Source organism: Narcine bancroftii, chromosome 2 (genome assembly GCF_036971445.1).
Source record: "Narcine bancroftii isolate sNarBan1 chromosome 2, sNarBan1.hap1, whole genome shotgun sequence".
NCBI lineage: Eukaryota > Metazoa > Chordata > Chondrichthyes > Torpediniformes > Narcinidae > Narcine > Narcine bancroftii.
Window position 1 is genome coordinate 50,498,285 of NC_091470.1, and position 22,029 is coordinate 50,520,313.

General features: G+C 38.0%; 1 protein-coding gene and 1 long non-coding RNA gene across 5 annotated transcripts in view; one reads left to right on the plus strand and one right to left on the minus strand.

The window, feature by feature from the left end:
* Positions 1-766: 766 nt before the first annotated feature.
* Positions 767-21,199, minus strand: LOC138753524 (uncharacterized). Its single transcript, XR_011351216.1, has 5 exons — positions 20,803-21,199; positions 8,450-8,964; positions 7,716-8,162; positions 5,447-7,480; positions 767-3,519 (listed from the first exon to the last, which is right to left on the minus strand). It is a non-coding gene; the product is annotated as an uncharacterized lncRNA (long non-coding RNA).
* Positions 7,059-22,029, plus strand: part of meis2a (Meis homeobox 2a) — a 118,775-nt gene continuing 103,804 nt past the window's right edge. For all 4 annotated transcript variants that reach the window (XM_069916647.1, XM_069916644.1, XM_069916645.1 and 1 more), the window contains exons 1-7: positions 7,059-7,691; positions 7,962-8,191; positions 8,802-8,943; positions 9,262-9,312; positions 9,990-10,040; positions 10,907-11,056; positions 20,988-21,105. In XM_069916647.1, the coding sequence (XP_069772748.1) occupies positions 7,680-7,691; positions 7,962-8,191; positions 8,802-8,943; positions 9,262-9,312; positions 9,990-10,040; positions 10,907-11,056; positions 20,988-21,105 (754 nt within the window). In that variant the 5' untranslated portion in view covers positions 7,059-7,679. The remainder of the gene's footprint in view (positions 7,692-7,961; positions 8,192-8,801; positions 8,944-9,261; positions 9,313-9,989; positions 10,041-10,906; positions 11,057-20,987; positions 21,106-22,029) is intronic.

The window sequence follows — 22,029 nt, forward strand, 5'->3', positions numbered from 1 at the left end:
TCGAATAGCAAGGACTTTACTCAGGAATGTTTTTATTTCAAATAGTTTAACTTGCAGTGTATATTTATAATAGTCCGATGCGCCTTGGAAACTTGCATTGTATTTCAATTAATCAATATTATATTTAGCGCTGAAGTACGCGTTTGTTCTGATGGATTCAGAATGGAAGACAGGTTAAATGTTGTCTGCTTTTCTTACATCATATGAAAGAGCAAAAAAAAAGTGATGGGATTTCCCGCAATGCCATTACTGGGGTCGTATTCTGAAATAGCTCTGGAAAGCTGGAGTGGGAATCGCTTTCAGATCGGCCTGGCAACGATGAATAATGTTGGACAGGGCAGCCGTAAGAAGGTTATTGCTATTAACTTAAGTACAGGCATCCCAAGTCCACTTAAACTTACCCAATTACACCTAATGATCTGCGGGCCGGGGGGGGTGGGGGCGGGAAAGCTCGCCCGTGACCTGACCTTCACGAAACAACAGATCATCCGCCGCCTTGTTGCTTACTCAACAACCTGGCATTCCCGTGCATTTTAACGATTTTTTTTTCCTTTGTATCAATTGGGAAGTGATGGGGTTTGTTCTCTAGATAAAACGGTGGTTTTCGAAGTAGAATACGGTCTATAGATCTGTTTCTGCTCTTAAATTCTCCCTTACGCTCGTTTGTATCACCCGGGAAAATATATTCCTCGATGTTAAAGAGTAAATATAAGCATACTTACGCAGAACTTTTAAAAAATACAATGGGGAAAAAAAACCAGTGGCTTTGTAAAATTTACGAAGGGATTTAATTAAACTGATTTATGATTTTGAACTGTATGGGCAAGTTGGAATCAAAAATCATAAAATTGTAGAAATTATTTGTCATCTTTTCTCATCTTAAGTCGAAGCTCTATATTGTAACCAAAAATCTCTACATGTTTGCGTGTTTTGTATACAATAACATAATCATGTGATATTTCATTGCTCAAAGTCACATTAACAGCTAAATTGGAGTTAACAAGTGAATAATTATCATTAATGCAAAATTAATATTCATCACCGCTTCAAAAGATCAAGCACTTCCAATTGAAGTCGTCCTTCTACGTTTAAATAATATAATCGCTGGATGTTCCAAATGTGCCAAAACATATTGCCCGTATAAAAATGCCAGGATAATGGAAAGAGTAAAGCATAGGATTAGAAAATTTAGTGAATTGGTTTCCCCTCCGAAATGGCCCGACACTGTTCCAGGTGAACAATATTTTATTTTTCCGATAAATAATACGCACCCTTAATGAGTTTTGTGTTGATCTTTATAATGAAAAACTAAAACTGTCCCATCAATTAAAGTCTCACCTCCTGGATGGCTGCGCAGAGGAGAAAGAATGATTTCTGATTTTAATAACCGCCATTTGTAACCAATTTTCATCGCTCCCCGAAAGAGCTTACAGACCAGAAGTTACATTTAATTAGGTCAAAATAGCGAGATCAATATCGGTTAAAATAGCTTTGTTGGAGATAAGAACATAAAATATACGTGTTTGTGTCACAGAAATGAAAAACAAACAAACAGCTGCGGTAATATGTTAATATGAAGCATTGTATAAAAGTACATTAGTGTTCCTTTTTGTATGAGATTAAAATAGCTATGTGCAGAAAATATCGAAAAGGCGGAATTTATCTCAAGACTATAACAAAAAAAGTCTATAAAGATTTGCCCGTTGCTTTGTTACAGCAGGCGCTAATTGCTTTTTTTTTCAAATTAACCTGGTTTGGTGGTTCTAATCCAGGGATAATTGCAATGGAAACACGCTTTAATGACACTCATTAAATGATCCCACTACTTATAAACACGACAAGCTTGTGTTTAAGAAGCAGAGAAGCATAGTCTATTAACATCCAAAATAACTACCTAAATCGGCCTGTTTTGTTTTCGCCACTATTCGGTTAATGTAAAACATTGTTCAAAAGAAATATTGCTTTTCTTGCGAATTATAAATAAACAACGCGTAAACGGAAAAGGGCTTAATATATCACAGATTGTAAACATTCTGGTCAGTAAAGAAAAGAAAATCCGGCAAAATATCCCTAAAAAGATCCGCCCCCTCTTTCCCCACGAAATTAACACCCTTCTTGAAACAGGTAACTTTTTAAAATGCTTTCCTGCGCAATTCGCGTGTGTGGGCGACGTATTGAGGTATGATCATTTCCACAACAGCGCTCGCGATTAAAAAGTTCTCGGTATAAGTGACCTCCACATTTCCAGCCATGCATGCTTGATCTCCCTCGCAAGCAGTCAGGCATTGTGCAATCAAAATAATTAGTCTTTATGTGTGATATCTTTTAAAATGCACTTAAAGAGGAAAGATAATGTCGGCAATCAGTTCTGACAATTTAGAATTACCGCCCTTAGCTTCCAAAACCAAAAAAAGTATTAAATTTGAAATCAATTCCATTGGGAGGCGAGCCGAAGATTTAAAAAAAAGTGCGCGGAACAGCGAATAGACAGCAATGCAAAGTAGACGCATTTCGCCATTCCACCCAACATGGTATTATGGACATTGAAAAGTTTACTCTCTCGATAATGAAAACGAAATGAGATCATTGGTGTGTTGGAAGCGACGTTATCAAATTGTGCTGTGTTTGAATTAGATTCAATGCGTACAATATAATCTGCTCATTTAAAAACAGATCACTGACCCAGTCTTTCTGGCAAATAAACTTTGCGCGGCTACAAGGTTTTCCAATACATTTCAGGAATACAGTTGAGTATTTATTAGCAACTGGATTACTACAGCCAGCCCCGCCAGATAGCGCTAAAGGGCTGTCTAAAAGACGTGCCTTCTGATGAACTTCTCGCCCACCAAGGCAGAACATTTTTTCCAAAAGTTCACATCGCTTACTTTATTAGTTGATTGTGATCAACTTGGGGCAGCATAAGGGAATCCGATGACTTTTCTGCTCGGAGGCTTGCAGGTAACCTCTGAATACCAAGTCCGGTGATAACGGCTTGCTTAAAGCCGAATTTACATTGGGGTCAACAGAAGTTCAATGTAATCGCTCTCGATCTTCTTTCCTACTCCTAGTTTGGGTGGATTAGAGTGAAGTTTATGATTCTTAAAACAATCAAACTATAATGTTGTGGCGATTTCGAAAATACGATTCTTGGAATAAAATGATTCAATGGCGAAACGGTCACAAAATACGAACGGTTAGTTTCAATACTCTCTCTTACCTTTATACCCGAACAAGTGAAGACTCCAAAGTTTTGCTAAGAAGAAATGAAGAAATTTACACAATGCAGGGAGAAAATAACGTACGCCCGATACGGCAATAAAGACACACTCAATCTTAGAATGAAAGGCAATCAAAATTAAACAAAAGGAAGCTTTAGCTGTGATTAGTGTCGAGGACATTCAAACGTGTCCCTTTTGGAAACGAGATCTCGAAAATAATGCAGATCCGTAATGTAATCGCTTCTCTTCATTGTTATGAGTTTCTGTCATATCTCGACCCTCCGTTGACGGTTCCCGATACCTTAAGTTAAACATATTGTATCGTTATTGGTGCAAATATATAAAGAACAATATTAGCAGAGTGAATTTTATCAGGGATACATCTATGTAACAGTCTATTTTGGAATCAATAATTCAGGAAAAATCTTCATATAGATATAAAAACAGTTTAGAAAATGTTTTGTTGCACTCTCCGTACCCCTTTAATACTGATTTTCAAATAAAATTGAAAGTGCACTTCCTTGTGCGACACGAGAAAATTACAATAACGTGCAGTGGACGTGTTTTCTGCTCAATAACAAGATTTTCCTCAGTAAATCAGAATCTAGTCCCATCACTGTTGGCTTAAAAGAGACAATGGGAGGAGGGGGCGGTTGACTGCGGGCAAGGCTTGCTTCTGTAGGCTTTCGTGGTGAATTTAAGGAAGTTTTGATACATTTACCATTTCGTTCGGCGCACTTGTAGTTTTAACAACAGCGGGATCCTTCCCCCTCTGATTGTCTTAGTGTTGTTTTTCTTGAAACAGATACTGTACTCTTAATGAATCTCATCACAGCTGGACTGCTCAGACTGAACAGTGATAGCTCTAACCCCAAGTTGACCTCAATGTGACACCAGAAGATGAAATTTTACCGGCTGTTAAAGCAATCTTCCACTATCCCCTACTATCTGCTTGTTGATGAAGATGTACTCCATAACCGAACAGAGATTTGCGTTATTTAAACCGCAGCTACTTAAATCCCATCTCTTAATGAACCCTTTACTTAGATTAAATTCCCGTTGAGACCTATCGATAAACGGAGCATATAAAACTGCAAAATCTAGTTAATATATTCATTGGACATGTTTTTCTAAACAAAATATCAATCCAAAGTTTTATGGGAGAAAACCTCAAACAAGTTTTTAATATATTCGGGAATAAATCATCGCATAAACTAACTGTTAAGCTAAGAAAACCAACGAAGCAATTGATACAAATGTTCTTCACGATTTAATAGTCTGCATTTGAATTCTATTACTTATAATCCGTTCTTTGCGAATAAACACGATGGCATGGTGTATATTAAAGTACTTCCGTTCTGCGCACAAGAAAAATTTAAACCATGATATAAATAGACTTCCATGGATAAAATGTCGGGTGAAAACCATTCATTACAGGGTGGAACCCGTGCCTTTCTTTTGACCGCCCTGTATCAATTATGCGTTGGAAGTAAATGTTTTCTCATAATAATGGTGAAAATGAAATCAATAATTTAGAACTTTTTTGATCACTTAAATCCGAATGTACAACTTGGCTCCCGCTGGAAAATAAAGGCTTGTTATTTTGATAAGTATCGGCTAATTATTTGAGAGGTTTTTTTTCCGATGCTTGAAAGAAAATGCCTATTTCTGGACATAGTTTGCAGATCTCCGCGCGAGTCCAGTTGGAAAATTTAGTCTACGCAATGCTCCGAGTTACAACATATTCCAACATATATAAACGGTTACGGTACGATGCCGCAGTCAAACCCATTTACAAAAAATGACTCGGAACAAATGCATTTTCAATAGTCACCGATGACTGTCACACAACATTAACTTTTATTTATCACTTGAGAAACTCTACTCATCGCCGCTACCGCTCGTTGTTTTCTTTAGTGCTTTAAAAAGATTTCGGTTCACAAACGCCTTGGACCCCGGGTCCCGCTCAGCAATGTTTGTAACCGTTTGCAATGAGGTGAAAATTTGAGGCGCTTTGAATTCAACCCGAGTGTTTCGCGCATTAACCCTCCGCGCTATATACACCTAGCTTCCATTATGTTGACTTGCTACATGAGGAGCAAATTAAAACACAGCTATCATAAATATGTGGTTGCTCGTTAAGGCAAAACCATGACAACGTTGTCATTCGTCCCCAAGAATAAATGCATCCTCGTGAAACACTTACTAAACACTCTGCTTGCACTTACCATGCTGGATGGAAGGACAAGTCGCTAGCACAGTATACCAGAAGAGTACTATCGGAAGAACATCTCGGAAGGCGGCTGGACCTTCAGTGGCTGTACGTCTTTTTTCTTTTGGAGAAAGCGAGGGAGAACAATGCGTAGAAGTATTTTGGGAGCGGATTTTCGACGGTGTCCTGCATTGTCAACACTCCCTGGTAACCTCAGGCAGAAGCGTGTTGGAATGCCCACTGGCGTTTGTCAACCGCTGCACTAATGTTACTTTTTATATGAGGGGTGTTTTCACTAACATCAATGTTGTTATGATGCTTCCTTTAATCAAACTGCTTAATTGCAGTGGTTATCGTTATCAGCACCGTCCTCCTAATCGTTCACCTTTTTTTTTTGCTTTATTGACCTCTGAAGTTGCATTGTTATTATACCCTGTGTCCAGAAAAATAAAGTGCACATATTCTAACTGTCTTGACAAAGTCGTGATTCATGTTTAATTTTGGAAATCAAATATCCAGTAGACAATGTATTTTGCCATTTTTGTGGAACCGTCGATATGTGATGTCACATGCACAAAAGGCAGCGTGTCTATTGATGAAGCCCAATATTAAACGGAATAGTCCGCTTTGGCCTTTGTGCGCAGGGGACCGTGAACGAGGGGAGGGGAGGGGGGGGGGGGAGAAGACAAAACTCCTGCAATCGATGGGTCGACCAATGCTCCGCCCCTTAACTTCTAGCATCTCCTGTGATTGATGATCAGATGAAGCTATGATAATTGACTGCCATGATGTACGGCTGGGTGCATGAATTTGGATCCAGCCAAAGGATTGGACGAGACGCACAAAATTACTTTCCCTGCAAAAGCTTTTTTTTTGGGTTGGAAAAGTTCATTTGTGCTCAAGGGGGTGCAGCAGCACACTTAATTTTATAAATAACACCACACAATTAGGCACACCATTATCCAGGATTATCGTGATAAATGTCTTAACCTACACTGCAGACCACAACAAAGCTCGGAAAAGTAAACGGGGGAAACGAGCTCGCTCAAAGAATGTCTGGAAGCAAAATAAATGTAAAGCCTGTTGAACTTCGCAACTAACCACTTACTGAAATAAAACGGATGCTAGCCTCTGAAGCACCTCCGTCCCCAAACATATGCTTGCGTGCTGGTCATTCGTGAATGGCAGGAGTTAACGGGTTCCCAGCGTTATATTTGCAAGTGTACAGTGTGAAAAATATTCAACCGCTCGAATTGCAGGAGGTGGGTTATAAAAAAAAACACACACCACCGCAACGTTGTAGTCATTAGCTTACTTTAGGAAGTTTTGGAATAATTTAACAAGCGAACAACTTTTACTTGTCCCAGAGATCGTGCTTGATATAAAAGAAGTGGGACACTGAACCTTATTGAGATAACGCAATGCTGATTGATGTAGAGATCTTGCCTTTTAATCTTATTTTGTGTTGGGGGGGGGAGAGTGTGGGTGGGGGCAAGATGCGGTGAGGGATTTTTTTTTGGTTTGGCTCCCCCCACGACTTGCAGCAGTCCGGATTGCATGCTCTGCATATCAGAGACTGGTTGGCGTACGACTGGCTATGGCCACCACTACTTCCGGGTTCCGTCATTCTCCCGCCGCCGCCGCTCAGCGCTGCCAGCGCATTATTACTGACAACACACTCACTCTGTAACCAACCAACCTGCCACCTCCTCAATACTTACTGACAGCCACTTATTCAAACAAACAACAAAAAAAAAAACCACGAAAGAAGCCGAGGCTGCTTTTCACCCCATTCTCTCTCTTATTTTTTGTTGTTAACTCCTCGTGAACGTTTTCATCGCCGTTTCTTCTTACAGTAAGATAGCGGTCCAAGGCAGCCGGAGTTGCAACGACAGATCATCATTCATTCAATACCTTGACAACCCCTGCTTTGATTGACAGCTGGAGTGGCAAAAAGCCATGAGAGACGACAGTTTTGTTACAAGCGGGCTGTTGACGGGCCGATCGTAACCTTCAGTATTTTTTTGGCTTGACATTTTTTTCGCTTCTTCTGGAAAAGAAAACAAGGGGAGAGAGGAAAAAAAAGGCAAAGTTCCCTATCCTGGGTCCGCTTTAAACTGCGGTAGTGGAGGATAAACAGAAGTCGAAAACTGGATTGGGAAAATAAAGGGATCTCGTTCAATCCCAACTAAGCCGGACTGGGGGATATTACAGAGACGGCACATCCACGAGTGTGGGAGCGCAGACTGATGGCGCAAAGGGTAGGTTTAATCTGCAACACTCACCTATCGGATAATCCTGTATCGGCGGGCCCTGTCCGATTCTTCTCATCTAGTGATGATGGCGGCCCAGATACAACAACAAAAAAATCGGTTTAAATGCAAACTATATATGCACGAGCGGGCGTTATACTTATCGCAGGTCTGCTGTTTTAAAAGCAATTCTGTTACAATATTTCTCCCTTCTTCTCCCCTTCCCAACCTCCCGACCATCCACCTTTTCCTGATCCTATATTGCTCTCTTCGATGCAGTACGATGAACTTTCTCATTACGGTGGGATGGATGGAGTTGGGGTCCCGGCGTCCATGTACGGAGACCCTCACGCCCCCCGGCCGATCCCTCCAGTTCACCACCTCAACCACGGACCACCGCTCCACAGTCAACACTACGGACCACATACACCTCATCCCAATGTCATGCCCACGAGCATGGGCTCTGCTGTCAACGATGCCCTAAAGAGAGATAAAGATGCAATTTATGGGTAGGTAATAAAATATAAAAGAACACTGACGCACTCCTCGGAGAGAGTCAAAAAAATCAGTTTATAAGCAACTCGGTAGAAAGCAAGATAGAAAGAGCAAGTTCAGAAGGAGAGAAAGTATCTAGTTTTGAAAAGTTTTTGCATGCACGCACGGGGCACTGAACTTTGTGCCACTATTTTGCAGACACGGAGTGCAGTTGGATCCGCCGGAATATTGTTTTACATGCATGCTAAGATTTATTTTTGCCATTCACAAACCTTAATGATTATCGCTTTCTGAAGTGACCGGAAGCTGCAAGTTTTTTTTTTCACTCTTTCTGTTCTGTTAAGTTATGTTTTACTTCAAAATGGCTGCTGCCTTGTTGCTTAACTTGAAGGGGGTGAATATATCGAATTGTTAATAGATAGTTCACGATATTCACCATTACTTGTTAGCAGCTGTCTAATTCTCCAAACATCAAATTTCAAATTGTGAGTCAGATGCAGGATTTTTCTTGAATAAATACAGATGAAAGGGCAGAGTATCTTTATTGCAAAAACAACTCGTTTTAAAAAGGTCCGTGTGTTGCTGGACTGAAAAGAATTGACTGAAATCCTCCTTGTCTTTCAGGCATCCTTTATTTCCGCTATTAGCATTGGTTTTTGAGAAATGCGAGTTAGCGACCTGTACTCCCCGAGAACCCGGCGTAGCAGGCGGTGACGTCTGTTCGTCTGACTCCTTCAACGAGGACATAGCAGTATTCGCAAAGCAGGTCTACAATTCATCTTCTTCCCTGCAAATCGAGATAGACCATTGTAACACTTACGATAGCAGTCAAGCAGCAGTTTTGTTTTCTTAAACGTGTACAGTCAATTGTTTAGGTATCTACTGGTGGAACATAGAACTATTTTAATAAATGTCTCAAATTACAAGTAATTACATATCATTTATACACTAATTGCGTTTCACATTCTGTTCATTTGGTAAATGCACCTTGCCTTTTGAGACGCTAAGACTTTCCTTGAATGCATAAAGAGTTCTCAAACTCTTAATGCATTGGTCGCATTAAACTAATTTCTTTATTGTTCAGGTTCGCGCAGAAAAGCCATTATTCTCTTCAAATCCAGAGCTGGATAACTTGGTAAGACTTTCCACATTTTATTATAACACAATTTCGAGTTATATGTATAGTGCACGTGGCTGTTGTTTGTCCAGAAAACAGTGCCTCTTGTCGCTATTAGAACTCGGATGACCCTTTCGCTGAATTTTAATCAACGTGGCTCTGAGTAAATTCCATTTATCTCGGTGGCGTTTCACAGGAGGCGAAATGTAACCCGGTGAAACACTTGCATGACAACCCGCTTGCCAGCCGCAGGAGGTTGGGGGCGTTCAGGAAAAAGACTGCTTTAGCAAGAAAGAGCCACTTCAGCATTTCCCGCACTTTCGACATGATCGTTTCACAAATCCCCAAGAATTTCGGATTCAAACGACCAAAAGCCGACTTCAAACACGTATTGAGATCTGTGGTCCCCGTCTGAGACAGCCTCTTAGCTCCAAAAGCATTTTTTTAAAAAAGAAACAGGCTTAACTTTTTTGTTTCACCCGATCAAGATTAACCTGGGAACACGAAATCATTTCATAACAGAGCTGAGTTCTATAATGTCGATTTTCGAAACGTTAAAAAAGCTAATGTAATCTGCGTGATTGAACGTGTTTGCTACGTTTAAAGTTTTACTTTCCTCATACAACCTTTATCAAAGAATTAAAGGCGATCCGTATTTCTGTTTGACATATCTAACATTGGTGATAAATTTGCAGATGATTCAAGCTATACAAGTATTAAGGTTCCATCTCTTGGAATTAGAAAAGGTAAAGTCTGATCTTTTTTTGTTGATGTTGCTCTTTTCGATCTCTTGTATTTCCAAATGCCTCTGTGCACTGTTTAAAGTATTGCGCAAAACGGGCTTAATGGCAAATCAAGCATTAAACCAAACATGTATTTGGTTAAATTGTTCGAAGAAACATTGAAAAAATACAAATTGACGATGTTGTCTTTTACTGAGGGCGCTTGATTTTTCTAAGATCAAACCGAAACAAAATGTACAGGACAGGTTCATGAGGCGACCTTTTTACTGTAAGACGCTGAGCTGTTTAAGGAAAGAAAAAAACCCCACCGCGTTTGGTTTTTAAGCACTCGGCTTGAAGTTGCAGATCGCTGTTTTTTTTTACTGTGGCTTTGAGCTTGAATGTACACTATTGGAAAGTAATTTCCATACAGGAGCTTAAGTGTTTAACTTACAGGGTCAAACAGAATACCCAGTGCTGTAACTGCTTCACAATGTATTGCCTACAGTTAAGGAATCAAATTATTAATAATATTTTCTGCAAAGTATCAGATAAAGTACAATTAGGGCCGTTAAAATACAACCAATAATGTAAAGAAGGTGTCCCGTTTTAATACAACACTCAGAGTTTTAAAATAATCCACATAACGAGGGGTATGAACGAGCAGTAAGATGATATGGGTCGTTTTGTGCATAGCGTTATTTGCTAATGTTAACTGCATATTTTTGTCCTGTTTCAAATACTTGTTGCTCCAGTCTCTGGAGAATAATAGAGCACGAACAATTTCAGTATTGTTTCCTTGCCTTTAAATGTAATTCCTGCAAAGACAGTCTCTCCAGAAACACACTGGTTTCTCTCCTTCTCATGATGTGCATTATTTTTGTTTTCAGGTCCACGAGCTGTGTGATAACTTCTGCCATCGGTACATTAGTTGTTTAAAAGGGAAAATGCCAATTGATTTAGTTATCGATGATCGAGATGGAAGTTCAAAATCTGATCACGAAGAGCTGTCCGGATCGTCGACAAATTTAGCAGAGCATGTAAGTGAAGTTCGCATTTGATTACAGCCATGGATTTGCTGCGAGTTTTTTTTTTGGTGTGAATCATCGCGACTGTTTACCTGCGGTGGACTTTCTTTGAGTTTTTGTCTCGTATCTTGTCACGAGCGTTTTAGCTGAATTTGACAATTTCGCGACCGGTTCTGCAAAGTTCCACAAGGACGATGCCGGCTTTTAAAGACGCGTCTCCTGCGAAGTTTTAAGGCCTTTTGGGCTGGAGTGAGCGCTGTTAACTTTTGCATTCCAAGTGTTCCAGATGTAGTGATTGCAATGTTTATTACCGCCCCGAGAATCGTGGCGGGGTCAAAGCTGAGCTGAACTGGTGCAAGTTCCAATGGGGAATTCTTTATATTTTGTGCGGTTATAGAATCAGGGACCTTGCAGACTTCAAATCAAATCCGCAGTTTGGCACTGAACGATGCGGCAAATAGTTGTGAACATATTGCAAGCGTTTGGTTTGGTTAAGGTCGTGTTTTGCTGAGGTTAGAGAAAACAGTCCTTTCAAGTATTTACTCGTGCGTTAAAATGTGTTCATTTATTCCACCCGATCCATACCTGGCTCATGTATTGAGGTCGCCGTGATTAAATACACCCAGTCACATAGAAGGTTTTGTCAGTGATTCGCTTTAGCAACGCCCTGAAGTTAACTGGAATAGAGACGCGGTTTGTCGTTTGCTTTGTTGCACAGACAACCTGCGACTTTTCGGTCAGTTTGGAAGCAATCCGCCTAGGTTGAGTGAGGCTCCGCGCGTCGGTGTGAAGAGCCAGCAGGTGCGGTGAAACCCTGAACTTTTCAGCTGGGCTGCAGTCAGCTTGGGAGTGTGCGACCAAATGCTGCAGATGCGTCGGGAGGATCTTTAGCGCGAAGACCGAGCGAGAGATTGCCAGCTGGACGCACAGGGGGACACCGTTGATAGTTGCGTTTCAGCCCACCCTCCCGAGAGAATCAGAAAAGTGCTATAATTTCTGTAAATCTCACTGTCTCCCTGAAGCATGTGAAGGGTTACCTGGGGAAGGACTATAGGTGTGGAAATCGCATGATTGGACTTAGAAAAAAAAAACCTCGGTCACAAGGGAGACCGCAATATAGGATCTGCTTCTCGAATTCATCAGTATCTTATAACTGAGAGGAACACATTGTGATGTAATTTTAAATAACCGCAGTAGGTATTTTCCACTCTAAAAGAAACAATAGATCTGTGAAGCCTTGTTGGCAGGGGAAGACAAAAAAAACCAATAAGAACTGTTGTGGATGACATTGGATGCATTTTATATTCTTTTATCTGGACCTTGTTTTCATAACATGATCAGATTCTTAAACGCTTTATCTTGTATTTCAATCACAATTGGTTTAAATGGAAAATGTTACCATATTCCCCACGCAGAATAATTGTGAGGGAGTTTAGTTTGACTATTGATACAAAATTGAATTAGATTTTTTTAAAAATGGGATTGTACTTCAGTTGATATTGATGTGTAGAAATGTAGCTCACTAGTGTTTATACTGAAGAGATTAGATAAACTAGACTGTTTAAGTTACTGGCAGATGGCAGATGCTTTAGCCAATTTACCGTGTTCCATTAAAAAATTCTAATTTACACACTATAATGGGATGAGGTTGGGAGGTTAACATTTTGATAATATGATAACTGTAGTTTTAGTTACAGTAGTGCAACATTCTGAACACAAAACAGACCAAATATAACAACCCATTTATCTCGCACCCGTTAGGCTTTACCACTTCATTAAGTATTATAATTTAGAGCCTTTATTTCCTGGTGATTTCAACTATGAAAATTTTTACATCAAACCCCCTGCCATTTGTTTTCAAAGGGGCACTAATTTGAGCAACCAGAACACCAGCAGGGAGATGAAGAGCTGTATGAAAATTATTCACAACTAGTCTTGGTATCTTGTGAAATGCATTACGATCATTTCACTCTACATTGTTAAAAGTCTATTGTATGCACTTTAACGTTTAAACATGTGGATTAAATATTATCTTCTAATCTGGATTGAAAAGATATTTATTTGTTTGAAAATTCTATTTGCTCTTCTGGTGAAAGTATTTTATATATTCATTTCTGGGAGCACCCAGATAGATTGGAAGAGAGAGGGAAGAATAGGATAGCGAACCTGGTAAAGAAGATAGAGATACTGGCAAATAAAAGATGAAACCTTTGTTACAATTATGTCTTCTGTCTTTTTGGTCAGAGGATGGGCAGTGCATGTTCCAAGGAGTAGTGGAACATGTTAATTCATTTTGTTGACTTTTTTTTTCTTTGCTACCGACTTTAAGTAATAAAGTCAAGGCCAGATCTCAATTGGTGAAAGTTAGTGCATTGATGGTGTTGATTAAGTATTTCAGAGGATCTGAAGCAGCTTATAGTCTTCTCTGTTTACCTGGTGTGTAGCCATTCTCATCCATGCATGTGCTGTATTGTTTTATTTGCACATGAAATGGCTAGAATGTTTGAACTGATTTAGATCTTGAAGAGCACAAATTGAAAGGAAATGTGTTTTAATTTGTTGTGAGCCAGGATTGCCTTCATTATAGAAGTGACAGATCTGTGACAGCTGCTTGACACCCCGAAAGCACACACCTCTCCTTGCCTATTCAGTGGTGACAATCTGCCACATGGGGAGAAAGATACAACTGCTTGATGACTACTAAATCCTTATGAAGATATTTTGTACTGGGATAGGGATAGTTAGAAGCAAGCATATGCATACAGTATTGTCATTGACATAGAAAGTGGGGTATTGTGCACTTTAGACTCAGCCAAATTGTTTTTATTATTCATTCATTCACAGTTTTAAGTTCTTTTTCATCATAATTTACAAGAATTGAAATATAAACCATATTCAGTTTGCTATTAACTTGTTTCAACATTAACATCTTCACCTGTTTTTGCATTTTTAAATGATGAAAATATGTTCCTAAAGAGTTGTAGAAACTTTCAGGAATTTTTAATGCATTCATTCTATTTTCCTTTCTGTTCTGTTTTTTTTTAAATTTTACGTTCTGTTTTGGAATGTTGAAACTTAACCTCCAACCAAATCATGATGTAGTGTGCAGACGAGTTAGCTTATAATCAATTTATTGTTGGCAATTTGGTTCAGATATATTATTGAAAATTATAATTTTTCACCAACTCCCAAGTTATTGTGCAGAGTAGATCTTCCATCTGTTACACACACCACACATTCATTCTGAGCTTTTTCATGTGTAAAATCACAAGCAACATGGGTGGCACGAATATTGCTGATACCTGTACATAACGCAGGCATAAACTCTTCTTAAAGGAATTGCCAGTAATTCTAATTCTCTGCTCCCACTTTGTGCATGCACCTAGCCATGAACTCCCTGATAAAAGGAACACAACCAGGCACTTCTAATTTAGAAACACTGTCCTTTCATCCTCTCCTTTGAAGTATCCTTTCACTACATGCTTTCATCAAATTTAAGTGAAAACTGCATTTTTAGAGCATCTCTGCTATGCTTAAATTTCACTTTGTTTGCTGTTCAAAACAAAACAGCTTCACTTCAAGCTGCCTCTCTTTTAAATGTAGCTGGTTGAAAAGTGCATGACATTGCAGATGATAGTTCTGATGAGAAACTGTTTAATAACTGCATGCATTGACTGTATATTCCATATTATGATTTTAACTTTATTATTTACATGGGATGTTGTTCAGATTGTACACTCTGCACAAAATATATCTTGGGTACATGCTGAATTATCTTTTCGCAATTGATTTGGTGGACATGCCATTTTAAGACCTAATTTTTAGTCTTCAGCCACAGAATGATAATTATCTATCAATGTGATTTTATATTGTTCCATTCATTCAAAATGTTAAGTGCATGTGAATTTATTCTTTGGCTTTCTGGGGTTAGGCATATTATTCAATGTTGGAATGGCAATCTTTGTATTTTTTTTTCTTTTATGCTACTAATTGCCCTCCTCTCTCAGCTGAAGATATTATATCCTTGTAAGGATATAGTTTCATTGACACTCGAAGTCCTGGGCATCTCATGTAAATGATAGTTCCATCAACTGCTCAGATATTGTGAAATCATATGCCTCTCAGTCATGGTAGACATCACAGCTTTGATCAATCCTGGCATTCCCCAAGTCCACGCACACTGATTTCCAGCAGAGGTCCCTCGTTCCAGATCAGGCTCTGGAACCTTGAGTGAATTTTTCTTTGTTGCAAACCTAGCAGAGATGTGGGGTACATTTTATCAACTGGATTGAACAAATATCACCAGCCAGAGATAACAATGGTTGGGGATGAAGAGAACCCTTAGCTATATTGCTCATCCATTAATTTTCAAACCTCAAAGTAAGCATCTTCACTGATTAGTGAAATATTAATTATTTTATTGTTCTACTCACAAACATTGTTCTTCCCTTACTCTCAGTGCTTTTATTGTTCATATCTTATAATAAGTTGCTCAGTCGAGAAGATTTTTTTAGATGCATACTGACTCATTTAAATCAACTGTAAGTACTGCCCTATGACGTGGGAGGGAGGTGTTACTTAGGTGGGCTGCATTAAGGTAGTTGTATTTTTATTTCTTTGATGAAGTACAGTAATTTATTGAATTATATAATGCCCCATCTAGTGGTCTGGTTGTGGAGTGACAAAAATCACCCAACAATGAGAGTTCATATTATATGAAGCCTTGATAGTTGAGCTTGCAAAGCTTGCAACCTTTTGGTTGGGTGTCAAATGCTCGCAGTGATGTGCTATTACTGAAATGCAATATATCTTTTTCAGGCCACAATATGGTCTAAAATTGTACAGTGAACTACTTAAAAAAACATTACAATATATTTTAAACACTTGGAATTGAAAAATGAAATAAATTCTTCAATATTTCCTAGAAAATCACAAGTAAAAAAATGTCTTTAATCATTTTGAGCAATGCATTAGTTACCTTGGTTTTCTGTTTATAATGACCAAAGAAATGAAAATTGTAAAATGGCAGTTTGCTTATATCTTGTGGACAAGTCATGATAAAACAAAGTTCTTTATAATCTAATTAGATATTTAATTTTCAGTATTAATGAAGATCTCTTGGAAAATCAGTTTCAATAATTTCATCTTTCAAATTGTTGTCGGTTAGTACTGGAAAATGTTTTCAATAGTGAAAAGTTGAGGAGCATTTCTTTGTGTTCGGTTTGATGATTGCGCTTATGTCGACAAGTTTAATTTGTTTTGCATGAAATCATTTGTTGCTTGGTAGCATTTCTTTGAACGTTTGCCAGTGAATATTCTTCCAAAGTTAAATTGCCCTGCACTCTTGACAGGGATACTATTGGCAGAGATAGAAATTGCAAACCTGCCCGGCTCTGCTATAGATCGTGAAATGTCAGAATGCAAGCTATATAGTTGTTGAGTTTTTAAGGAGACCATCTTGCTTTCCTTGTTAGTGTGCTGTGGTAGCAGCTGTATATATTGCAAAGGATTTTGAGTTAACACTCGCTTTGAGGAAAAGGAGTTCAGGATGGTTGATGTTTTGCTCTAAAGACAAAAGAGAAGCAAATTTTGTATCACTTTTAAAGTGTGAAAATAATGGCTTTCTCTGCCTATTTTGAGTAAAAACTACTCTCTCATGACTACTGGTTAGCATAACCCTGTTAAATAGGTGACAACTAATGAATTACCCATAAATGAAGGTTTATAACCTGATTATGGATGTGCGTTAATTGTAATGAAATGTTAAATAAAGATGCAGATAATACATATGGTAGCTATGTTTGAATTCCTGAGGTTGCTAAAGTATATTAATGTGAAATATTTCAGGTCAAGTACATAGAATGGATACTCCATAGCAGAATCGGGAATAATATAGTTTTACTTTCCATTGCAAGTTACAAAGTCCAAGCCAATCAGATCATGCTTCAAGTGTGTTGCTATAGTTTTGTGTAAGGTAAAACAGGTTTGCATTCAAGGGCTACGGCAGAAATATTTCATCGTCAGCAAATAGCACTCTGTAGGAGGGACAGCTGCATGTTCTGGAGACCATTTTTTAAATACAATTGAATGTACCTACTTCTGAGAAATCCCTGTTTTATACGTCAATATTCATTGTGTTTGTTGGGAGAAGGTAGATATTATAATGTATCTGCCCAAATGGTAAATAACTGCATTAATATTTTAATTGATAGTTTGAGAGGTCAGATTGCATACACATTGTTGCTTTTTTACCTTTTTTGAAACAAGTGCTAGAGTAATAACTTATTGGCTAAAATGACTTGATATTTATTGCTGCGTTTTTAAAATTAGAATTGATTTACATGTTAAACCTTATACCTGCCTTGCTCTTGAACTATTAAAATTGTCAGTTAGTTAAATTTGAAAAAAAAACCAGTGGAACACAGTTTCAAAGGGATATAGTTTAGTTAACTGGAAATGTAAGTATTATGATTTTTACCGCACTATTAATTTTAATTGTGTTTAGGAAAGGAAAGCAGATGAAGAGCAAGAACTGTTAATTACTAATTACAATTTCACCCATTCCCCCCAAAGAAAATAAAGGAAGAATAGTATATTCCTGGCTCTGAGATATAAAGTGGTAATTCTATCACACAGTTATGATGGTGTCATAAACACGAGAGCAAAGCTTGACCAGTTCTGAGTATTTGGAGCCTAAAATTGAATTACTACCTTAAAGTCATGGCCAGCAAATTTTCTTTGTAATAGTGCATGTTAAATACATTTTTAACTTTCTTTACTGTTATTAATGGATTTAAATAATGAGGAAACAGACAAAAATAGGCTGAAATGTTTGTACTTCAAACTACAATCATTCGTGTTATATTGGCAGAATATTACAGTTCCAAATATCCACTTTTAGTAATAATATATTTTAATTCAAATAAGTACTGTGTATTGAGATGATTCCTTATCAATAAATACAAATGAGAGTGAGTGACTTAAAGATAGATATTTTTTGATGATTGGTTTCAATACCTTTATTATTTTACAGTTAAACATTTGATGGTATTTGCTAAGTACTAAGTGACTGTTTTATATACTTACAGAATTAATTTTTTTTGTGTTGTCTTGAAATTGATATTGTTAGCAATTAGTAAAAAACATCACAACACTTCAGTAAAAGTTGAAACATAAAATAAAGTACATTGTACCCTTAATTTCATTTCAATTATTTTACCCAATGCAGCCTTCTAACTTTCAAGAATGCAGCTGTTAGATTTTTAAAAATGAAAGCTTTACAAAAAGAAAACCAAATAAGGATTTAAACTTAAAACATAACTTATATTATGTTGCCGTGAAAATATAAGAAAGTTCTCAAACTTAAATGACACCACAAACATGGTTTGAATAAATGTGGATGAGCCTATTGTGCCCTCATAACAGAGAAGTTGACAAATGACACATGATTTTATTGTCAAAAATAGCTTTCATTCAAAAAATATGGCAGGTAAAGATATATACATTGTTTACTATGATGAATGCACACAAGAGCAAAAGGAAAACATATGAGAGTATTTTTAATTGGCTTTGATACTTGGTCTCTCTCCTAGTTCTCTCATTCTTTGTTATCTTCTCTCTCTTTCTTACACACACACACACACACACACACACACACACACACACACACACACACACACACACACACACACACACACACTCTTTAATATCCACTTTGTCTCTGTTTTATTCTAATCTTCCCTTTAACATCCTTTAACATTTTCCTTCTGCAAGTTAAGTGTCTATGTTAAATCTGTTTCAGGCTTCTAAGAGAGAAAACAGTAGCAAGATTTTGTTTGCTAAGGAAGATAGCATGTATAAATGAGAGGGACTGTATAGTGGTAAAGTGTTCTCCTGTGGCCCAGCCAGTACAAGCTTTGCCCATATTGTCTCCTGCTTTTATATTAATTACAACTTGCATTATCAGCTGTGAGTCTGTAGACCAGCAAATAGAAAATACTGCCCCCAGAGACTTAGCTTCTTGTATCTATTTTCACGCTCCCTATTATTGTGCTACATTCACTCTTCAGCAAGGTTTTCTCTCTTTAACTCTTTTTAACTCAATTAGGAATGAGTTGGTGGGGGTACAATTGAGAGAGAGGGGAATCTATTGGTTGTGGAGAAACCCATTGTAGCCGACAATTTACTGATGCTGGGAATCATTATGTGTGGCGTACACTCGCTTTTAGGTAGCATGTTTTGCATGGTGACTGAATTTCACAAAACACTAAATTTCGTGACTGGTTCATGACAATAAATTCTGACAAGGCAACCTCTGCCAGTGCATTCTGTGGCAAAGGGGACATGATGCGCATTGATGATAAGACCACCATTCAAACTGGGGTGTAAAGTTCTGAAATCCATTCTGAAATTAGTATTTCAGTTTCAAGAAATGATATTCTTCATGTTTATTTAACTTGCATCCATTAAAAGAATCAAAGAATAGGACTGTGTTAATGGCACAAAACTTGAATATGTTTTTGCTCAATTTTGGTATGGAATATAGAGGAGATGTTATTGGGTTGAAAATATAATGTTTGCATTTGTGTTAGGGAGAGATAGCATTGCATAAAATTCACTGCACTTTATGTGTCCCTTTAAGCCCTCATCGAGGTAAACTCACTGCATTTGTCTTGTTTTTACAGGAAGGTTCTAGCTCTGTGTTGTCAATGAACCAAATTCACGCAGAGCTATTGTTTCTCCTCTTTTTCATTTAATTCTCTTGGCTCTTTATCTGATTACCATCCGGCAAACAGCTGACGTTAAGAGGCTGCAGCGGGCTGAAGAGTCCCTGCCTACTGTTTGCCTTCAGCTCAAAGCTGTTTGAGTGGTTTCCTAGCTTAGAGATAAAAACGGACGCTCATAAGGCATCAGCTTCCAGAATCCAGGCAGAGGGGCTGCATTTCTAAATTTTGCAACAGCATTGCTTTTATTTTACAGTTTGCACTAACTTGTTGCTGTAGTAGAACTGCTCTGTGTCTAGTCAACATTCACCTTTGCCAGTTCATCTGGTTTTTATTTCCACCATCATCCGCACAATGGTAAAATTATTGATTTGAGATTTACACTATATTGTACTTGATTTGGAGCTGTTAGCGTTGCATTTACTCTCTTGCTTTTTGCTGTAAAAAAGGTATTTACATTTTTATAACGTGAACTGTAATGTCTATTTATTTAATTCACTTTATTCTCCCAATGTTGTTATTAATAGGCAGACATCGAGATATTAGGTCATCCCAAAAGTCAAACTGCCTTTTGGCAAAGATGATAGTGTGCAGGTGTTGGAGTTTTATAGGTTGAGCCCAAAGGCTGATCTGTTTCACGTATACTTTTTTTTGCCCTGTGAGAGGAAATTCCATCTTTTCGCTGCCTTCATATGGTGCTGATAAAGCTCTTCCTGTACAGTAGAAATCCTGTTTTCCTTTAAGTAAAAGCATGGGTTTATGAACAACCAGGAAAGGGGTAGGGGCCAGGAGGAGCTTACATTCTCCAGTGCAACAGTAAGCTGTGATTTCCAATCTTAAAAATTGGTCTGTTTGATAGCAAACACTAAATCTCTCTAGTGTAAACAGAAAAAGAATGGCATCAAGACAACTAAAAGTGAATGCCTGTGAGTTTAAAATCATCAGACATGCCTTTTAATGCAACAGTAAAGACTTCATAACATATAGTTAACTTTTATAACAAAATAATGTTGTGTTTAATAAGATAAAACTTACCAACAATGGGCCTCAAATATCATTTTCATCTTCGTATATTGTTAATCTTGTCTGAAGAAAAACTGTTGCCGGGCACTTATGGTGTTGTTAATTTATTTCCTTTCTTTGTTTTCTGTGTTCTTCATTTGCTTTGGGAATACTAACTGGAAAAAAAATCCTTGGGTGGCTACGGGTTCTTGTATCAGAACCCATCGTCTTGGAACAGGGATCACGATGACGCAACATCAACGCATTCCGCCGGCACGCCCGGACCCTCCAGTGGGGGTCATGCTTCCCAAAGCGGGGACAACAGCAGCGAGCAAGGTAAGAGGTTAATTCTCTCCTCGCCCAACATAAGCATGACTAAACAAACCACAGGTTCCCACGATATGGCTGCATGCATCGTAAAACAAACATCAGTATCAGAGGGTGGGTACACAAGAGCAGAAAAGCTGTCAGTGAAAACAGTTTTCTTAAACTACTGACATAACTTGCGTGAAGGATATGATATGCATTTAACATGTATACTGCGATAACAGGTTAAGTAACAAATCCTGCTGCACCCTTTGTCTTTTAACATGAATAATGTTTTTTTTCTGGATCGTATAAATAAACCCAATCCATTCATGAGCCAAAGGTCACAGTGTACTATATATTTTGTGACATTATCCACTTTCCAGAGAAGCCCAGTTGTTTGATTTTGTTCTGTCTGTAGTGACTATAGTTTGTTACATGAAATATTACGCTATTAGGGTAATGCTGTTGCGAAATGTAAACTGATAAGTGCTGTATGATTTTAGCACCTATTATAAAGGAAAACTAGCTTTAATTGAATTCAGTCTACAATCTGAACAAAATAAAGTCCCATCTAGTTGGTATTCATATGTGTCATACATTTGTTTCTTCTGTCATTTCTGAAGATCCTGAAAACCTAATCTTTGAGAAGTATTGATTATATTACATGCATAAGTTCAAGTGACCTGCAATCTGCTGAGCACTTATTGACTGTCTTCTGGGTTGAGTGCAGTGTTTTTCATATATGCCACAGATCATATTTTAACATGGAATGCTAGTGAATGTCACTCATTGAAGACAGAGTGCAATTTTTTTTAAGTTAATTGCAATTTTTTTTAATAGGTTAAAAAAATTATGGAGACAACAGAGCATGAGGGAGATTAAATAGTAAAATGAGGCCATCTTCCACAGAGCAGGGTTGTGAGAGGCTTGGATTTGACCTTTTGCTTTGCT